Source organism: Varanus komodoensis, unplaced genomic scaffold (genome assembly GCF_004798865.1).
Source record: "Varanus komodoensis strain SLA01 unplaced genomic scaffold, ASM479886v1 scaffold44_3, whole genome shotgun sequence".
Classification (NCBI taxonomy): domain Eukaryota; kingdom Metazoa; phylum Chordata; class Lepidosauria; order Squamata; family Varanidae; genus Varanus; species Varanus komodoensis.
Window position 1 is genome coordinate 2,071,730 of NW_025336010.1, and position 20,452 is coordinate 2,092,181.

General features: G+C 57.8%; 1 protein-coding gene across 1 annotated transcript in view; it reads left to right on the forward strand.

Annotated features, from left to right (window-relative positions):
- The first annotated feature begins 2,996 nt into the window (after positions 1–2,996).
- Positions 2,997–20,452, forward strand: part of AIFM3 (apoptosis inducing factor mitochondria associated 3) — a 39,208-nt gene continuing 21,752 nt past the window's right edge. Inside the window, exons 1-2 of the mRNA XM_044444271.1 lie at positions 2,997–3,095; positions 17,957–18,170. Coding sequence (XP_044300206.1) covers positions 3,065–3,095; positions 17,957–18,170 — 245 coding nt within the window. The 5' untranslated portion in view covers positions 2,997–3,064. The remainder of the gene's footprint in view (positions 3,096–17,956; positions 18,171–20,452) is intronic.

Here is a 20,452-nt window from a genome sequence, read left to right on the forward strand (position 1 = left end):
TGACCCCCCCTCCCCACACGCACACTTGGAGCTGGCCAAGACACTTCTCCTGAGGCTTAGTTCCCGGCAGAAAGACAGCTAAGCTACGATGTCCTGATTCATTTTGGTGGTTCGGCCCCACCCATTCTGCTCTTGGCTCTTTCCTTTCCACGTGTGGCAGCATTCGGAGACGGAGGAGCTTATGGACCCCTTCCAGTGCCAGTGGGGCGCTTGTAGAGCAGGGTGCTTCACCCCAGCTGTGGGTTGTGAAAAAGCGGCCGTAGGTGCCAGCTCACGTTTGAAGCATGGTTGTGACCTGCCTGCACAGGCACCCGGGGGAAGAATGGATGGGTTCCCAGAAACGGGATCACGGTCTCACAGTGCAGTGCTGGGAGTGGGTTCCTGCTGAGTCTTCTAACGGGCCACGGAGAGGCGTGGAGGGAGCTGTTGCCATAAGCGCCGTCGGAGAGCCCGCAGCATTTGTGCAAGGAGAAGGGAGCGCAGCTCCCGGGCCATGCAGCGTTCTTGTCGTGGCTGGGCACCCCGTCTTTTGAAAAACGGCCTCTGCAGCCTACCCAGCTAGCGAGCAGTGGGTGGGAAGACACTGGAAGAAAGCAGAGCAGCTGCCCCAGCACGACACCCCCGGTGCATGGCAGGGGCAGCTGGTGCTGTGGCCCAAGGCTTCTGGGGGTCCCCAGCCTGCAGCAGGCTGCAGGAATCAAGCCGGTTTCTTCTCATCTAGGAGCCCTTTCCAGAACTCAGTCGGGAACTCTAAGCCAGCCGTGTGGTGAGGTTTCCTTGTCCCTGAGGAGTCCTCACAGCGCTGGGTCAAAGGCGCTGTGGAAAGTATGCGGAACACGTGTCTCTTGCTGACTTTCCCCCTGCTTTATGATCCCTCCCGTTTGTTCCTTGTGGAGATAAAACTGCTTCATTCAAAGACGGCTCAGAGTGGAATGGAGCGTGGAGATTAGCTGGTCGGAGGACTGAAATTAAGAGATTAAAAAGGAACTTGGGTTTTCCAAGCTATCTAATGGTCAATGAGAAAAATAAAGCCATTGAAATTCCCTTTAGACGAGGTAGATAAAGAATGATTTCTTTGGAGAGAGGAGCCCAGGCCTGTCTCCCTGCCATCCAAGATGCTCTGATTCTTGTTACAACAGAGGAAAGATGGGATGACACCAGATCCGGCCATTAAAAAGATGAGGCCTCAGAGATACACAAATGGCCATGTGAGTGGAGGGCGACAGCTCTTCCTCATGGGCAGGGTGGATCCACTTTTCCAAAGAGAAGCTCAGCGCATGTTCTACTCACTGGCAGACTGTGTGGAAAATGTTTTTAGCTTTTCTGTCTTTCAACTGGAATCACCCTCAGGGGCATAATAGCATTGGTGCTCCTCTACAGTTGTTGATGCCCATCACCAAGGTGTCCTCCTGGGCCAGCGCCTGAGCCAGGAGCGAGGCGCACTGCCCTGCCGTGATTCCGTCCCAGCTTGGGAAGCAGGCGGCAGGAGGTAGGGCTGGGGGACAGTGCTCTTCCTTGGACGCTCCAGCACGGTTCCTCGGGGGGTGGCTTGCCCACACGTCATTCTGCACCTGCATGAAATCGCTGGGTGGGGTCGTCAGGGGCTTGGAGCCTGTTGTCCTTAATGTGCTGGTGGCACACAGTTCTGCGTCTTTGCATCGTCAGCAGGTGAGGCTGCGAATGTACTAAAATGGCGCCTCGCTGAGACAGTAGACTAGATGAAGGCCAACAAACTGAAGCTCAGTCCTGAGAAGCCGGAGTCATTCTCAGTGGGAGGTTCCTCTGAGGGACCTCAACCTATTCTAGAAGGGTTGCTCTCCCCTTGAAGGGGCAGGCTTCTGAGGCTGTCCCCTGAGCCATCGTTCTCGCTGTAGGTCCAGGGGGCATCAGTGGCCTGGAGTGCTGTCTCCCAGCTTCATTTGGGGTCTCAGCCATGACCATATCCAGGCAGTGATAGCTTGCTATTGATCTTCTATGCTCTGGTAGCCTTGAAGCTAGATTACTGCAGTGCGCTCTGTGTGGGGCTGCCCTTGAAGACAGTCCAGAAGCAGGAGCTGGTGCAGAATTCAGCAGCCAGATTGCTAAGAGGGGCCACATGATCTGCGTGTGCAGCATTTCTGGCCTGCTTGCGTTCGCCGTCCAGAGGCTCGCAAGCCCAATCCACCATGCGCGTCTTGACCTACCAAGCCCCTCGTGGCTCGGGGAGGCGGCCCCTGCTGGCGGGCCTCCAAACTGCAGTTTGCCCGGGTGCCATGGTCAAGGCCCAGGGCTCGCCCTAGTTTTTGGCAGCCAGGCAAAGGGCCTTTTCGGTGGTGGCCCGTCAGCGATGCAACAGGCTCCCCACTGGTGCCAACTGTGACATCTTTCGGATACCATGTTTAAGGCTGTGCTCTACCACAGGGCATTTAATTACTTACTATTATATTGGGACTGAATTAGCCGCTTAAACAGGTCTTACGATTTAAACTATTGTTGCTTTTTAACATTCGCTTGGCGTTTGCCTCTGCAGTGCAGCTCTTCTGCTTCGAGGGCAGGGAGCGACAGAAGAGCCAAACCAAACCGTGCTGGTTCTGTCCCCCCTGGGAATGCCCTGAGGCTCAGGGCCTGCAGCAAACAGGCATTCGTGTTCTCCCCTGGATCAGAGCAGAGCAGCCTTTCCCAACCTGGTGCCCCTTGATAGGCAACTCCCCTCCTTCCAAAGGCCAGCAATGATGGGAGTTGCAGTCCAATGCATCAAGGAAGCAGAAGGCTGGGAGAGCTCCGAACTCGGAAGCAGTGCGCTGGTGCAGCGACTCCACTGGGGCACAAAGGGATGCGGGCGTCAGGCTTTGAGGGAGTGACTGGAGCCGGCGGACGCCAAGAAGTGCCCGAGTTCGTCCTCACGGATGGCCCTCTTTCTCGATGCAGGCCATGAAGGAAGGCTGCAGGTGTCGGCACAGATGAGGATGTGAGGCCACTGGGCTCCTCTTGCCCCCGCCGCCCTGCCTCGGAGGTCGATGCCTCTCGGAGACGCAGCTTGCTGACTCCCCTCCTTCCCCCCAGGACCGCCTCTGCTTGGCCCATCATGGGAGGATGCTTCTCCAAGCCCAAGCCAGGTGAGCCAGCCTTGCAGGACCCCTCCTCAAATGGTCCCCACATTGCCCTCCCCGACTGGAGCGGAGCGCAAACTAGGTCACGCATGCCGACGGAGCCCTGTGGAGAATGTTAATTCGCTCTGCCCGTGCATGGAGGGATTATCAAAGCAGTCGGCCAGGCCTCTGGAAACTCTGCTCCTGCAAGGTGTGAGGCCCCGTGATTACTTGAATGGCGTACCAAGAGCTTGGGGATGGTGGGAGGTAACCCTAAAAGCACGCGGTGGGGGGAGGGCTGGTGGGGATACAGTGGAGGAAACGATCTTCCCAAGGATTTGGTATAATCGGGAACAATATGGGAACTGGTGTAGAATCACACAGAGATGGACAGGGCTGAATGCAAAGCCGGTGGAGTGGAAAATGGGGAGAACACTGGCATATTACAGCGAGCACCCAAAGGATCTGGGGCTCAGGACCGATTCTCTGATTCCCCCGAGGTGGGCTTGTCCCACCTCTCCACCCCCTGGTGTGCCTCCTGGAACCCCAGCATGTAGCAGAGGCTGTGGGAACAGGAGGCCCTGGCTGGCCGTTTGGAGACTGGACGCTTCCCTTGGCCTGCAGACCTTTTTCCGCCTCTGCTTTCGGTAAGCCCCAAAGAAGAGGTGCGGCTGCTCCCTGTGGGAGGGGGGGAGGGGTGTCCCGTCTTTCCTCCAAGCATTTGCCGCTGGAAGGAACTGCCAAGTGGGGGGGAGCGACTGCGGCACGGTCGTTTCCTTGGGTGGGCAGCCCCCACCCTCTGTTGCCTGGTGGCCCCCTTGGCCCCAGGAGCTGCCCTGGGAGAAGTGCCACGCCCCAGCGGAGCGTTCCGGGTAACTCTATCTCGGGCATCGGGTTGCAGCCTTGGGTGCCTGCGGCTGACTTGGCAAAGGCTCTGCTGCTCCTTCTCCCTTTGCCGTCATCATTTATGCATCTTCATGTTTTCTTCATGCCAAGGCTCCTCCGTAGGAAACCGCCTGGCACACGCCTCTTCTTCTGTGTGGCGGCACCCGCTGGGCACCTTGGCTTTGCCCCTGCGCAGCCTTACCTTCCCGCTCCCTCGAGGCCTAGGCCGAGGCCGCTGGCCCGGCCTCCCGGATGCTGCCCCGCGGGGGTGTCACCGGGCTACGCTCAGGACCTGCTGGAGGAGCGGGCCACCTCCACCGCGAGGTGACGCAACGGCTGCCTCGGCCGACCACGGCTCTGCGTGGGCGGCGTGGAGGACAGCGCTGGAGGAGGCGGCATGCCCCTCGCGGCCCCAGGGCTCCCAGCGATGAGGCCCGATGCATGCGCCGGTCCGGAGCACCGTGGGCAGCAAACGCCTCGGAGCAGCTTTTTCCTAAGACCTCCAGGCATATCACACGCTGGAAAGCCTGGCCTGGCGCTTGGGATCCTCCATATGGCTGTGCCCGGCCCCTGTGCCCAGGTGACCCATCGGTGGGTGGCTTCGGGTCCGCCCCCTCCCCCGGCCCATTTGCAAAGGCTGGAATGCCTTCCCAGATGCGCAGGCATTAGGAGCAGGAACTGGAGTCCGCCGGCAGTGCCTGCCCCTTCGCCTTTGGCTGTGCCCACCCCCAGAGGCACCTCCTGGGCAGCCCCCGCAAAACCGCATTTGGCCCTCTGCCTGGATGAGGCTTGTCACCCGATGCAGGTCATGCCAGCCGTGCAGGGACATGGCAGGACTTTCCCTTTCTCTGCTTTGGTGCACATCTCCTCAGGTTGCTAAGCCGGAGCGATGCTGCCCTGAACCGTTAGGGACGGGGCGTGCGAGGGCGCCTGCTTGGCGGGCAGACGCGTCTCCGGCAGACCCGCTTCCTGCGGGAAAAGTGGCCGCTGCAGCATAAGCAGGGACACAGCAATGGGAGCCAGAAGGCAGCAAGGATGGGCAGCGGAGGGGGGGGGAGGGGGAGGGAGGATGTGGGTGCAGTCAATGGGAAAATTGAACCCATCGTTAGCCGTCCCGCCTCCAGGCCTATAAACGCATAGAGGTTTTGGACATCTGTAACGATTTTATTGAAATAAAAACATACTACAAGAGTTACAACACTTGCCACATTACAAAATTAGAAAAATTAGAAAATTCAAAATTTTGTAAAGTACAAATGTACAAACTTACAGGATTTCCAAAATGTACAAATCAAATTTACAGAAAGAACTTTTACAGAGTTCTCCTTGCTAAGTTCATGCCATGCGTCTTACTGAAATTTTCTGTGCAAGAGTGTTACACAGACATTACGTAACTGGGGTATCCGCCCCAGAGAACCACGGCCAAAATTTCCTCTAACGACTTGGTAGCATCCTCCCTTTTTCTTCGTGGCTCAACCAGAAGGTCTTCTCTTGCACAAATTTTACCAAGCTGGCCACGTCAGCCAAGTTTTGTGTCTTTGTCTCCCTGTGGTGTTGTTACGGCAATGTCACCGGAGCAGGTAGATTAATCAGCCTAATCATAGACCACGGCATGGTCGGGGTCGGGGTTAGGAAACTTTAAGGAAACTTTGGAACTGTATGGGGGCGTGTGCTGGCGTGTGTCCACAACCATGTGTCGTGTGTGTGCATGTGTGTGTGCGCACACACACAAGCCTTTTGGTTTGGAGTCCCATCCCAGAAGCCTACCTTGAGTGGGAGAAAGCGCCCAGAGGCAGAGGCAGACTCTAGCACCACAGAGGCAGAGGAATGATACGTCCAAGCTTCACACCAACAAAACCTTGTTTGGAGAGAGGGAGTTTGCATTCCAAGGAACAAGATGCACATCTGCAGCACAGCAGCCCAGCTGTGGCAGGTCTTAGCACAAGCAGCAACCTCTTCAGAAGCATCAGCCCTTCCAGGGGATCTTCCATGCAAAGGGAAGAAAATACAGTCGGATTTTAAGAATGTGGCAAATATTGCTTCTTGCTGATTTCACGGATTTCTTCGTGCTTCTGGCAGACTGGACTGGCCAGATCAGTCAGTTGGAAGAGGGCGCTTGCTGTCTTTCTGCATTTGGGGAGGCCTTCTCCTGTTTTGCCCTTCTCTGGTGGGACCTTTTGGTGTGTCCACTAAGATCGTTGAGAAAGTTGTTGAGTGGACTGGTGGGAAAAGAGAGGCTTGTGTGTAGAAGGGCAGGCAGCACATGTCCCTCTAGTGTGAAGAGGCATCTTGGGAGAATTGTGAACTTTGGAGAGCCTGCCCATAAGCTTCAGTCTTGGGTGTCACAGGGTGGAATTAATGATCGCTGCGTTCACAAATTCCTCTTTGTGGTCACCGTGCGACCGGCACTTCATGACAATGCTCGGTCTGGCCAGGAGGCTCCCCAGCTCAGTAATTTTGTCCCCGAACATGGTCCTCTTTTAATTCAGATGAATGTTCAATAGCTTCAGGGGCTTTTTTGTGCTGGGGATCCAACATCTCTGCTTCACGGACTGTTGCCACAGTCGGTCTTTCTCTTAGGAAGGATTCTTCAGGCCAGGCCCTCTTGGACAGCTTCTGGCATCCCCGCCCACACTTCAGTATTCACACGACTTACTGGAAAAGGGTCGCGGACTTCTGAAACAGTTCTCTGCACCCTGGGGAGCCTTGCCCCGTGCTGCAGAGCCGATGGGAGCTCCTTTGGCGGAGGCGGGGAAGTGGGCATCTGTAGTCGGGGGTGCATTTCCAGAAGAGTGCGGCCGCTCACTTGAGGCAGAGTCGCCAGTGGCGTTCAGATCGCACCGCTCTTGCGCGCCTTCTGTTTCGGAGCTGCGCACGTGTCTCAGGTCCTAGGTGAGCAAAAGCGGCTTCGGACTGGACTTGACCTGTGTGGGGGTGGCCGCTTGCACGCTTCCCCCGTTCCTTCGGCAGCCTGCTCAGGATTCGCTTTGATGGGCTTCGGCTCATTTGGAGCCTCATCCTTAGGCAAGGCTGCAGATGCCGAGGATAATATGGGGGCCGTAGAACTGCCCACTTCACAGAGTTAATCTAAATGTTGCAGAGCTAATGAGGCATCACTGCGGGGTTAGTCACATACTCCAACAATAAACCTAGCGTTTACCTGCCCCCCCCCACAAGTGAGTTCACACAATGCAGCACAGCCCCATTGAGGGCTGCGTGCCCAAAACGGTGCTCAGTATGTGCCCCCGTGCATTGTGGGCTGAGCGGAAGGGGAGCTGGGAGGCTAGAGCAGCAATAGGTGCTCACCTGGAAAGTGCTGCTGCCTCTCTGCCTGCCCCTGCACCTATTTGCCTCAGAAGTTCCCTGTTCACCCACCTGCTCCTACAGATTTTATCCAGTTCTGTCAAACAGGAAAAAGGAAATACCATTTGTTGATTTGCAGTTATACTGAAAGGGGGAAGTGAACCTTCCAAACTGAGATCTGCATTTGACCCTTTAGTCAAATCAGGTGGGCTTTAAACTGGTCCCAAGCAAACCAAGCTGCTTTCCGGACCTCTGAATTGTGGCCAAGCTGAAACTTGTGACCAAGGCACACTCCCACTTTAAAGGGCAGTGTAAATGCTATTCATTAATGGAACTCTGGCGAGGTTAAATGATCTACCCTAACGGCTCACATAATTTGCTGGATTTGTCAATTAACGAGAATCTTCCAGGATCAGAAACCCTTCCTGCGCAAGAGTTGACTGCCCTTGCAAACTCACCCATGCAGCACGAGGCATGGAAATTGCTGTGTCAGCAGCCTGTCACAGTGCGAGATAAATGCGTGTAAGTGCTGAACAGAGATTTCTGACAGCCAACCAGCGTTTATCTTAAGTCGGAGAGCACACTCTCGTTCCTGGAAGAGCAAACCAGCAGCGGAATGTTCTCCAGGCCTGAATGCCAGTGATGAGAACACAGTCTTGCATGTGGGATCTGCTAGCTGAGGGGGCTTTCGGACACGGCCTGGCCCTGCTGCAGCAGAGCATGCCTGCTGGAGAAAATGCACCCACGCAGCACAGGCTGGGGGCGCTGATCTGGGGGCAAGGATGCTCCTGCGGAATGGCGGAGGCAAGCTCGGCAAAATCGTGGAGGGACGGGGGCAGCCCGGGGGAAGGGCCTCCTTTTGCTGCATCTGACCTGCTCTCCTTCTGACCCAACCCTTAATTCATCTGAACCAGAGCCATCGCGTTCTAGGGCTGCCCTGGGTCTGCCCTTACTCATAAAGCTGGGCGTCCCCCCTTGCTGTGCTAACTTCTGAATGATGAATAACTTCAGATGATGAGGCCTGGCTTGCCCAAAATATGGCCCCAGGCCTCCTTCCTCTCCCTCTCGCTCTCCCTCTGACTTCTTATCCACCTTGTTGCCCTGACACTCGGCCCGCCGGAGGGGTGGGCGCACGTTAGGGATCCAGGAAGCTGCCCCAAGCCCCACTGTGATGTGGCTGCCCACAAGCACTTGCCCCCACCTGCCCCCGCGTCCACTCGGCCCAGGGACACCCCCAAAAGCGGCACACAAATGGACTCCTCCGCGAGCTCCAGGAGAGGCCTCCGGTGGCCGCCGGCGTCCGCAGGGGCCGTGCTGCCGACCCCGATGGGGACCCGGGGACCCGGGGCACGGGCACGGGTTATCCTCGGCGTGGCCCTGAGCCTGCCAGCAGGGGAAGGGGCCTGGCCAGAAATAGCGAGGTGGTGCATGGAGCATGAGCCCCACCCTCCCCCGTCGGCAGGGTCCAGGCTCCTCGGGGCACGAGAGCCGGAAGGAGGGGACTTGCGATGGATGCGGAGCCCCGCTGGTCGGGGCAGGACCGCCCCCTGCGCCTGGCTTCCTTTCCTGGCAGTGGTTGGCCAGAGGCGCGGAGCAGCCCCAGGCGTGGCCCCCGGGCAGCCTTGCCAGGGCGCCCCATGCATTTTGAAACTGCCCGCAGCCTGCTTCCCGCAGCCCTTTCTTCTGCCAGGGGAACTGGGTGGCTTTGGCTGCCGCAGGGCAACAAGGCCTTGGGGCCCAATCCGAGTCCGCGCTCCAGAGCCCCCACCCAGCTGCACGCTTCTGCCGAAGCCCCCTTGAAGCCCACGGCCACGACCTCTTCCCTGAGGGGCTCGCTTCTGCCCCCCAGCATTTCTCTCGAGGGGCAGGAAGCATTCCACACTTGCGCACGCATGTGTCTGCGCATGTGAGCACATGAAACGGGAACAGGTGGCCCCAGGGAGGTCCCTGTCCTCCGAGGAAGCAGCGCGGTGGCTTCTGGGGGAGAATACCATTTCCAAGGAGCAGTTTCTGTAAACCAAGTTGCTCAACTGTTCTTCTGTCCGGTTGGCAAGGTGCAGTTGCCCTTGGACTGTGTTTTGAAAAGTTAAGCCCCTTGGAGAACGGCAGGGGGACAGCTCTCCTATGGCAACACGATCAGTAAGTTTTTAATCCATGGCATGTGACAGCATCTCCCTTATTGCCTCATTAACGGCTTCTTTGGAGGTGAACAGGAGTTAACTGGAGTCCTGCCAGGGCATAGCTCCAGCAAGCCTCCCCAGGGCTGGAACTCAGCCCAGCAGCGTGCGAGCTGGCAGGGAGTGCCTCGGGGCATGCGCAGAGCGCCTCTGCGCCACCCTGCGCTGTTGGGGGTGGCGCGCAAGGCCCACTGTACTAACAGGGCTTCTTAGCTGTGGGCAACCCAAGAAGAGGACCTCTGGTTTGCTACTGGGATGTGAACCGTGCATTGTTCACTGTGCTCTGTCAACCTGACTTGTCTCGGATGCCCACATTTCATAGAATGGTAGAATTGGAAGGGGGTATGAAGGCCATCGGGTTCAACCTCTGCTGTTGCAGGCTACCGAGTCGCACCATCCCACTCAGAGGGCTGCCCAGTTTCTCCTTGAATGTCTCCAGTCTGAGAGAGCCCCCCACCTCCCTTGGCAGCTGGTCCCACTGCCCTATTGCTCTGACGGTGAGGAAGCTCTTCCTGATGTCCAGCCTGAAACTGGGTTGTCCCAACTTGATTATCCCATGTCCTACACTCTGGTATCAGTGAGAGGAGAGCTTGACCTTCCTCCTTGTGGCAGCCTCTGAGGTCCTTCTAGAGGGATCCCATGTCCCCCCTCAGTCTTCGCTTCTCAAGGCTGAACATGCCCGGTTCTCTCAGTCTCCCTAAATATAGCTAGACTTGCTCCAGAGTAAACATGGAGAAGACTGTGCTATGAAACTAATTTCTGTGGATGAACCAACCCCACAGTCTGGGGTAGATCTCAGCTGGGCCAAGGTGTCAGCCAGCCCTGGGCAGCGCTCTCAGGAATTCCAGGTCTCCCCTGGCGAGAATGTTTCTTGCATATTTTTGCCTTCAGCACCATCACATGGCCTTCATGGAATCATAGAATAGTAGAGTTGGAAGGGGCCATGGAGTCCATTAGGTCCAACCCCCTGCTGGTTCCAATGTCACATTTCTCTGACAGTGAGGAAGCTTTTCCTCATGTCCAGCCTGAATCTGTATCCTACACGCTGGCATCTGCAAGAAGAGATCTTGGCTGAACGTGCCCACTTCTCTCAGCCCTTCCTCACAGGGCAGTGTTTCCAAACCCTGGATCATTTTTGTTGCCCTCTGCTGGACCCTTTCTAATTTTTCTGCATCTTTCTTAAATCTTGGTGCCCAGAACCGGGCACAGTATTCCAGGTGAGGTCTGACTAGTGAGGATTAGAGAGGAACTGCTACTTCTCGTGATTTGGAAGACTACTTTTAATGATTCGGTAACTGTCGATGGTTCCACAGCCCTCATTCAGCCCAGACTCAGCCCAGACTGAGTGTGGGTTACTGCATAGTCTGGCCCCAGATTCTGAGATTTCTGAAAGGAGAGTTCTCAGCGTGGAGACCTGGAGGCAGAACCTCTCAAGGGCCTGATAAGGGACAAAAGAAAGCAGGTCATGTTCTGCGGGTGTCTTTTAATGGGAGCTGGAATGGCCCAAGAACTTACAGGAAGCAGCCTGTTTCTCAGCACTGGCGGGGTTGTCGTGGGACCGCAGCCCATGCCTTGTCCTTGGGCTCGTGCTGCTGAGCGCCATGGCTTGTCTTGTGGTGCAAACCTCAAAGAACCCCTGACTTTTTAAGGGTTGTTTGAGGGTTGTCTGCACCCCTTGCCATCTCGGTGTGTGTGGCATGACCAGGCACAGCAAGCCTGTGGGCCCCCAACACACTGTGGTGGCCCCACAGGTGAATACTCCCACCATGGGCTGCCAGGCCGTGCCACGCAGACAGCCCGGATCAAGGGGCGCTAGTGGGGGCTTCTGTAGGAGACCCTACGCCATTGTGCGTCCCCTACACATCTGACGTGGAACCAGCATTCCCTGGCTTCCCGAGCGCTGCGGCTCCTCTCACTAGGCTGAATACATCTGTCGATAAACCTGACGAGGTGTGTCCAGAAAGTGATGGGAATTGTATTTTCAGAATTCTTTTACTGAATTTTTTTACAATTGAACAGTGTCTCCTTCAAAGCAGGCACCTTGTGAGTGCACACAACGCTCCCAGTAATTTTTCCGTTCTTCATGGCATCCCTGGAAGTCTTCCGGTGGGATGGCGTTCAGAGCCCGTGTAGTGGCTCTTTGGATGTTATCCATATGGCCAAAATGGTGTCCTTTCAAACCGTTCTTCACCCTTGGGAGGATGAAAAAGCCGCAAGGAGCCAAGTCGGGGCTGAGGGGTGGATGGGAAGCCCCATGAGGTGTTTCCAGCCCAAAACTCCCTGACGGCCGAAGCCCTGTGCCTCTGTGTGTTGTCGTGATGAAGGATCCAAGCTGAGCCGATCTCAGGTCGCGCCATCGGTATGCTTGTGCAGATGATAGCGCAGCTTCTCCGTAAGCTTTCCTCACTATTTCCAAAGTTTCCGATGCATTTTACTCAATTTCGCACAATTTTATCGCGTGCCACTGCTCCAAACTTGCTTGCATTTTTCTGAATACGAGGCGCTTGAGCAGGGTGCCACGAACGGGAATGGCTCAACTCTGGCAGGGCTGGAACGCAGCTGATCGGTGTTCTCACGTGCACCGGGACCCCACCTGAGCGCCCTTGGCCAGCCTCTCCCGGCACAGAGCCCGTCTCAAGCGTAGGGGCTTCGTTCTCGTGACTTCCTGGACACGCTCTGTAGATCACCGAAATGCGCTCGGTGTCCAGTGACCTCCTTCTTGGGACACTGGGCCCAGGCTAAGTGCTGGAGACCCTGACCCATCCGAGGGCTTGGCAGCGGGATGCCACCAAGCCGCGGTCTTTGCGTGTGCAGGCTCAGGGCTGCTGAGTGAGGAGGAATGGGCGCGGATGGCCAGCTGTGGCCCAGCTTGCCAGCAGGGGGATGCCAGGAAAGCCCCTGGGCGTGTTCAGCCGCCCCTTCCCTGCCACGGAGCAGCTGCAGGCAGTCGGTTCCCATACAGAGCAGAGGCATCCAGGCTCAGAGCCTGGTTCCCACAAGGCCTGGGGGAGCTGCTGGCCGCTTCCTCGCCAGCAGACAACGCTTGAACAGGGTTTAGTATTCCAGTGGACTTGTTGGGCTTGGAATGGGGGGACAGCACCCATGGGGGTCCACTGCCCCCCACACTCCCAGCCCTGCGCTCAGGTGAAGGTGTGGAAGGAGGAGCCCTGCCACAAGCTCGTTGCCGTTCATGACAGGGAAAAAGCTGAGCAGGTCGTCCCTCCGCTTAAGTCAAGGGAGGGGGAGGTGTCGAGTGCAGCTCCCATCAGCCCCAGCTGGCGCAGCCGGTGGAAGTGCACCTGGGAGCTAGGGGCAAGCGACACGCAGAAGGCCAGCGATCGCTCCCAGCCTTTGGGAAGGTAGGATGGAACCCTGGAGCTGAGAAAGGCCGACAGCGAAAGTGGGTGCAATTTGGAGAAGGCGCGAAGAAGGCCACTGGCAGAATGGAATGGACCTCTGAGCAGCTTGTCGCTGGCCGGGGGGGCGGGGGGGGGACTGACTTAGAATTCAAGAGTGCAGAGTCTGGTTTACTGCTCACAACACGAGCCACTCGCTCTGTCCTTTGGAAATATGGGCACTGGGAACACTTCCAGCTGATGCTCCCAATGGAATGGTGCGTATGTTGAAACATCTCGGGCTGGGTGTAGGTTTCAGTAGTTTTATGGAGGGGCTATTCTGGGCAGGACCAGAATTAGTGTGTGTGTGTGGGGGGGGGGGGGGTGCCACAGCACTTGCCAGCATGCCTGCCCACTGCTAGCCCCCGCGGCCTGCTCCGTGGCCCTCTCGTGGCGTCGCCTGCTCCTGTGCCCCGCCTGAGCCAAAGCAAAGGGCCAGCAACCCATGCTGGCCTGGCTCCCTGCAACTTGCGGAGGGAGAAGGCGGGGAGCACAAGGGCAGCCACCCCGCACGGCCCGAATGGAAGCTGACGTGCTGTGTGTGCACGTGCAAATGGCACACAGACGTGCCTGCTCAGGAGCCAGCCCCTCGGAGTCCAAAGGGACCTGCTCCCTCCCAGGCCGGCCTGTGCCTTTCCTTGCCTGGCACACCCTGGCCGGGCGGGGGGCTGGCTCGCCCCACCGCCATCTGTGCAGCAGATGTGTCAAGAAGGAAGGCCTCCTTCGAGCGGTGCAGGAGATGTAACGGCCACCAGCTAGGGTGGTCTCCAGGGGGGCCGGACGACATGACGACGACCCCGGCTGTCTGCCTCCGTCAGTCATGCTGGCCACACACCACTGCCTGGATCAGAAGCCGCGTGCCTCCGGAAGGGAGCGGCTGGGACCCATTTGCGTGGGGGCGCGACAGTTCGTGTGCCCTGCCCGGGCCCCCATTCCGGCCTTGGCGCAAGGCAGGGCGCTCCCCGGGGCAGCCTTTGGGCTGTTCTAGTTGCTTTTCTCGCATCCTCAAAACTGCTGCAGTCGCACTGAAAGGGCTCCGCGTCGTCGGGACAGTAGGTGGGACGCACTCTGGACAAGGCGCCTGCTGCAGGAGGGGCAGATGAGCATCTACTGAAGTTGAGCATTTTTAAATCCGCAGGACCAGAGCATGTGCAGCCAAGAGTTTTAAAAGAATTGGCCGAGGAGCTGTCTGCACCCCTGAGCAGGCTGATTTTTAGTAAATCTTGGAATACTGAGGCCGCTCCAGAGGACTGGACAAACCCTAAGCCCACGTTTAAAAAGAGTAGACGGAATGAACTTGGTAAATATGCACCGGCCCACGGAGCGCCCCCCCCCCCCAGGTGAAACCGGTGGAGGGTTTCAATGAGGATCCAATCAGTGCATCATGAGAGGGTCTCGAAATGAACAATGGGGGCTGTCAGCTGATTAAAGGGGGTGTGTGGCTGATTAATAATCTGCATTTAACTGATTCATTACTTGATTAAGCACAATTTTTCCATATCACCCAGCTCTGCACACCCTAAAAGAGAAGATCCTGAAGGAAGTATGAACATTTAGAATTTGACTGCTCCTTGTTTGAAGGGAAGGCCATGTATAGTTAGTGCGTTTTTCATCCAAGAGACTTACAGGGTTAGGAAAACCAAGGGGTTTGAGGCTGCAAGGTTTTCCAAGTTTCATCCTGAAGTAATTTCTTGATCATGAAGTTTTTATTATTGTCTGAACTGGAAAAATAAGCATGCTTTTCTGTAGTTTACATTGCCTAAAGCATGAAAATGCACAATTCTCCAGCATGTGCATTGCTGAAAGACTCTATTTTTCTAAAGCACACAGTTTACAAACATCATTCGCAGCTCAGCTCTGGAGTATTCAGGCGTGGCCTGTAGAAGAGGCTTGAATTTGTGCGTGTGAAGGGCGCATCCTGAATGGCCCTGGTATGCTCCTGGGCCCTGTCCTGCACCAGAATGGCCTTCACACTAAAGCGAGCAAAGTTTGCTGTGGTCACTTAATCAGGCCGAGGTTTAGCTCCTGGGCTTACTGAGCAACATGTTCTGTCCTGCTAACTTTTACCGAGCAGGGCAGGGTGGTGGAGCCAAGAAGCTTTTTAATGTGGGGAAGCAGACAGTCCCTCTTTGTCCGCTTCCTTTCGACCGTTCTGAAATAGTGCTGCTGGGCACATAAAACGGACACGCAAGTGGCTTCATGGAGGTGGCTGCTTGACGTGGTTCTAAGGTCTGCATCCACCAGGACTAGGAACAGGCACGGGAACAGGAGAAGCAGAGCATGTCCAAGGGGAGGAGGCGGGCCAGGGGCCCCGGGGGGCTGTCTCCAAGGGACCTCCCCCGCGCCGCCCGCCTGCGGCCACAGGTGCATACCAGGGCCGTGGGCTGGTTTCAGCCCCACCTCTGCCCGGCACGCGCTCAGCTTCCTGGGTTGCTCCCCCGTCACCAGTCCTGGTGTTCCCTGCTCTGGCGCCTCCTTGGTGTCACCCTAGGCCGGGTTGAAAGCTGCTTCTTCCAGGGGCATTCAGCTGCTGGCAGCGCAGAGTTTTACTTCTGCGCCTTCGTGTGATTTTGTCCGCTGCGTTTGGTGTTCTGAAATTCTCGCTGGCTGAGGTTGCATGACCAGCTGGGGAACTTCATCAAGTGAGCGGCTAAAATCAGAAATGCCCAGGATACCTGGCTGGGGGCGAAAATGTGGCACAGCTTTCCTGACCCTGGTGCCTCCCAGATGTGCTGAACAACAGCTCCCATAATCCTTGGGCAGCTTATGGGAACTGTAGTCCATCACCTGTGGAGGGTGCCCAAGCCAGAGGAAGACGGTTTGGGGGCTTCAGCCAGCAAGGCCTGGCCTCCGATGGGGGTGGGCTCGGGGGCTTCCCAGGCCAGAGACTCCGTGTCCGTCGCTGCTGAGGGAAGTGGCTTCTTTCTTCACTTTCTTCACTATGGTTTGTAAGCTGCCCAGAGACTGTTTGGTATTGGACAGCATATAAAACTTTAAATAAAGAAATAATTCCTGTGATGGGGGGGAACTTCCGGGGGCTGCAGCTGGGGAGGAAGGCTCCCCGCCCCCCGTCCATGTTGCAAAGCCGCCCACAGGGCAACCAAGCATAGAATCTTCCCTTGCGGCTCATGCAGGCTCCCCAGCGCAGCTGCCAGGCGCCCAAGCATGTGCCTGGTGCGCCGCAGGCACGTGACCCCGGGGCACCAGCCTTCGCCTTGTGGCGCGTTCGCTTCCCAGGCGCGAAGGGTGCAGCTGGGGTGGATGCGCGAGCCGTGTGGCCTGCTGTGCCCTGGGGCCGCCGCCGCCCGCCAGCCGCACCGGGCCTTTACGACCGACATGCGGCCCATCGCCTGCACGCCAAGCGGGCCCAAAGGGGCCCCAGCGCTGCCTCCCTTCCAGTGTGGAATCTGCTTGCGATGGGCACTGGCCAAAGCCCTTGTGAACCCCAGGAGGGGCCCAAGACGTTCTTCGTGCGGCTGGCCTTTGGTGGCCAGAAACCGAGTCAAATAATTTGCAGGGTATTGTCCACGCCAGCGCTTTCCTTTCCATCCACTTCATTCTTGGCCGCAGTTGGCTTTTCGTGCTGTGTTGGAATTACATTCCTGGCTTTCCCTCCGCAGGGCTGGGTATGTGGGGAGCTTCGCCTGTGCGGAAGAGCCGCATCCGTTGTGTGTCCTTTGTGTTCTGCCATGGGCTGCCCATGCGCAGAAGGTTTCAAGCTTCTGTGGGAACCTAGCAAAGGCAAGGCTGAGCTTGGAGCCGGCAAGAGATCAGTTGGTCCGTCTCCCGGCATCACCCAGAGCCTTGGTTGCCCCGAAGACTGAGTGCTCCTGAGATTGGGCCCTGATGAGCAGCTTTGCAGAGAGCAGCTTCAAAGGGAGCAGACAGCCCCTGGCGAGCTGGACTCCAGGCTGGCAAGTCCTCTTGGAGGGCTGCAAGAAGAGAGCGTGAAGCTGGGCTGCCTGCAGACCGGCTTGTCTGAGGAAGCCGGGCAACGTGGCAGCAGCCCCGGCTCAGCAAGCCTTGTGGAAAGTACTGCATGCCCAGCAGATCGATCGAGAGCCCTGCTGGTCCTGAAAATCCACAGAATTTCTGTAGCACAGCGTCTGGCAGAAGGCAGGCATTGGCTAGTCTCCAGGCAGGGGTGGGGCAGGGGCCAGGTGAGCCCCTGGCCCTCCAGGGGCCAGAGATACCAGGGGTGTGGCAATGTCCCGGACATCCCCTGGCTGGGCAAAGGTGGCTGCAGCAAGCAGCCCTGGCCATGGGCCTGCGGGGGGGGGGACACATTTAGGGCTCCCTTCCCTTCCCTTCCCCATCCCAACCCCCCAGGGGCCCCTAACGGGTGGGGCTTGAAGAGAGGAGCCATCACGGAGCCAGAAGGGTTTATGGCCCCACTGAAAAGCCTCTGCAGGCCAGGGAAGGCCTGTGGCCACGGGGGCTTCCCGTCCGCCCAGGGCCCCGCAGGGACTGCTCCCTGCCCCGTGGCTTGGCTGTTGCTCTGCTCGGCTGCCTTGGCTGGAGAAAGAAGAGAGGCGGGTGTCTCTTCCGACGCAGCGAGGCATGGGGCTTCAGCTACCAGTGTCCACCACCCTGCTTGGAAAAACTTCCTTTGGGCGGGTAGCACGATGCCTTGATGAGCATCAGTCTGTGTTCAAAACAATGTCTGCTTCCCATTAAAACGAGATGAAGAAGAATCCTGAGAAGACCAGTGGCGCTCCGGGTATGTGGCTCCACTGCTGCCCAAAGTTCGCTTGGCCGAAGCAGCACCCCAATGGCAGGACGCCTCCCGCCTGCCCACGGTTCCCTGCCCCGCCTCGAGGGCTGGGGACTCTTCTAGAGTGACGCCGTCGCTCCAGAGTCCGAGGGAACGGCCCCGATGGCGGGTCGGAGATCTCGCGGTGTGCCAGCTCAACTGCCACGGCTCTTGCTCCTGGCCAGGTGCTGCGACGTGGTGTGGGTCTAGATTTTATGTAGCAGTTCTGACGAGGGAAAAATTGGTGAGGCGTCCAGCTGTCCCTGGAGGCGGATGAAGCTCCCCCCTCCCTCAATGGCTGGTGCCAAGTACGGGACGGGGGGGGCGGGATACCTGCCCATCAGGTACAACCGAGGCCTTTGTTTGCCCATGCAGTTGAAGTGAAAATCGAGGTAGTGTTGCCAGAGAAGGAGCGAGCCAAAGAAGAGATGTCGCCCAACGGGAAGGCCAGCCCGATCACCTACAAGGCCAACGGGACTTCGCGGCATTACCAACTGGAGGAGCGCCCCCTGGCGAGCAACCCCTACCGGAACCTGAAGGACGTGGTCGAGGCCTCCGTGTGCTACGTGAAGGACCTCGACAACGGGCAGTGAGTGTAGCGCAACTTTTAAAGGCAGAAATCTGGATGCGTAAGAAAGCATTTGAAACACACATTACCTCTGATCAGTGAATGAGATTTCTGTAAGATGGTGGAACACCATAGCGGAGGTCAGCCTTTGCACCGTCGGTCCCTGTGTCCCAGAGATCAAGAACATTGGCTTGGCTCGGTATAAAATACGTATGGTCAATGTCGGTACTTTTCACAGTTTAGCAAGCCAAGCCTCCAGTTCCCGTATCTTCCTGAAGCTGTTCACTTGCCAGAATTATCAGTGAAAGAGGAGGACAAACGCTGTCACCTCCCATTGATCTGGAGTTCGACAGCCTGGGGCAAATTCAAATGTGCGGCAAGGCTTTATGAGTCGAGTTGCTAGCAAGACTCCCGTTGGCGCAGCTTTCGGCAAGGGGAGTGGAGAGGCCCGGTGTGTGGATGCACGCTGGCGACAAGTTTTCCTTCGAGCTCCCGCTTGGATGGCTAAAAAGCAGCTTGGCCTGGATCACTTCAGAGTTGCGCAGAATGCGGAACTGCCACTTGGGCCCCTTCTGCTCGTAAGCCGTCCCAGCAGCAGCGGGCACACAGCTCCTGGCAGGGCCGGGGCCGCGCATGAAGCGGCCCTGGAGGAGTCTCATGCCACACAGCTGCATATGGCCAGGCTGGAGGCCGTGCAGCGCAGGGCCACGAGGAGGGTGGCCAGATTGCAGGGGAAGCCGAATGAGGCGAGGCTGGGGGAGCTGGGTCTCTTCAGCCTGGAGAAGAGGAGACTCCGAGGGGATCTGTTGGCGACATACAGGCATGTGAGGGGGTGTCACACGGAGGTGGGGAGAGACCGGTTCTCCCCTGCAGAGGAAGGCAGGATGCGCTCCAATGGAGCAAAGCTCAGGGAGCCAAAGCTCCATTTGGATGCCAGGAAGCACTTCCTGACAGTCAGGACCCCAAGGGTGTGGATGGGCTTCCACGGGAGGTTGTGGAGTCCCCATCGGTGCGGGTGTTCAAGGATAGGCTGGACATGCACATGGAGGGCATGTCATGAGCAGTGCCGGCTGGAGCCGGGGGTCAGACTAGATGGCCCGGGAGACCCTTCTGACTCACTCTGTTTCTATGTTTCTCTGAGCCGCAGCAGCAGCTTTCTGGCCCCAGCTTCCTGGGCCGCCTCAGCGGCCGGCCCCCTGCTGCATTGCAGCACCAGCACCGTGCACAGTGGCCAGCTTCCGAAGCGCTGGGGTCAGGGGATGCACAGGCCCCACCTAGGGCACCAGCCACTCCAGCAGGGGTGATGGGAGCTGTAGTCCCACACACCCAGAGTGCCAGGCCAGGGAAGGGTGCTCCAGGAAGTGACGTGGCCGAGCGGAAGCAGCGGGCGTGCGAGGCTCTTGGAGGACCAGCGTGGCACACGAGGCCCGGGTCTCTGCACAGGACCCTCCGTGCCCGGCTGTTCTCACCTGGCTTTCCAGGGTGCTGGGAGCCCCTCTGCTCCTGCCTCGCCCTTCCCGCTCAGGCCGCTCCACTTGGCAGTCCTGAGGGGGTCCCGCTTCGTCTGGAAGGCAGGGGCCGCGGAGCGCAGTGAGGCCCCTTGTGTGGCAGGGAAAGCAGGCCGGGCTCCGGTGGGCCCAGCTTCCAGGGGCCCACGGGCAAGCGCCGCTCCACGGACCTCCCTCCCGCCTGGCCACCGGCCGCTCCTGTTGCCTCTTGCCGTTGGGTTTTTGTGTGCACTCCCCCGGCAGGCAGGACCCTGGGAGCAGCCCGGCTGCCTGGGTCGGAGCAGGAGCAGCGGGCAGCCCGGCGGTGCTTGTCGGGGCTGCCCAGCCACCCGGGACGCGCCGTGTGCCCAGAGGGGCGACTGCCTCCGGAGCGGCTCTGCTGGCGGAGCATCCGCGTGCCACTGCTGGCGCTTCGTGTGTGCTGTGCCCAGGGTGCGGTTGGTGGCGTGTGTGCTGGGGTGGCGGTCTTGCTCAGCGGAAGAGCCACACATGCTAAAGTCGGATGTTTGAGAGCCACAAGACATGAACAGATATTGTTTATTTAGTTAGTTATCATGACTTTGAAGGTGTGTTCCTGCTTATCAGGGTATGATTTTGTTTCGTGTGCATGGTAAGATACGCAGATGCCAGCAGCATGAACTACGGGATGCCCTTCCGGAGAAACGGACCTTTAGAAACAAGAACCGCTCAAAGCAAGCGTTGTGTTGATCAACAGTGGCAGAGTTTTACTCTTGCCACAGGCAGAATCCTGGCCATTCCAGCTTTGTGGGAGGCCGAGAAGGCTTTGCTGGGATG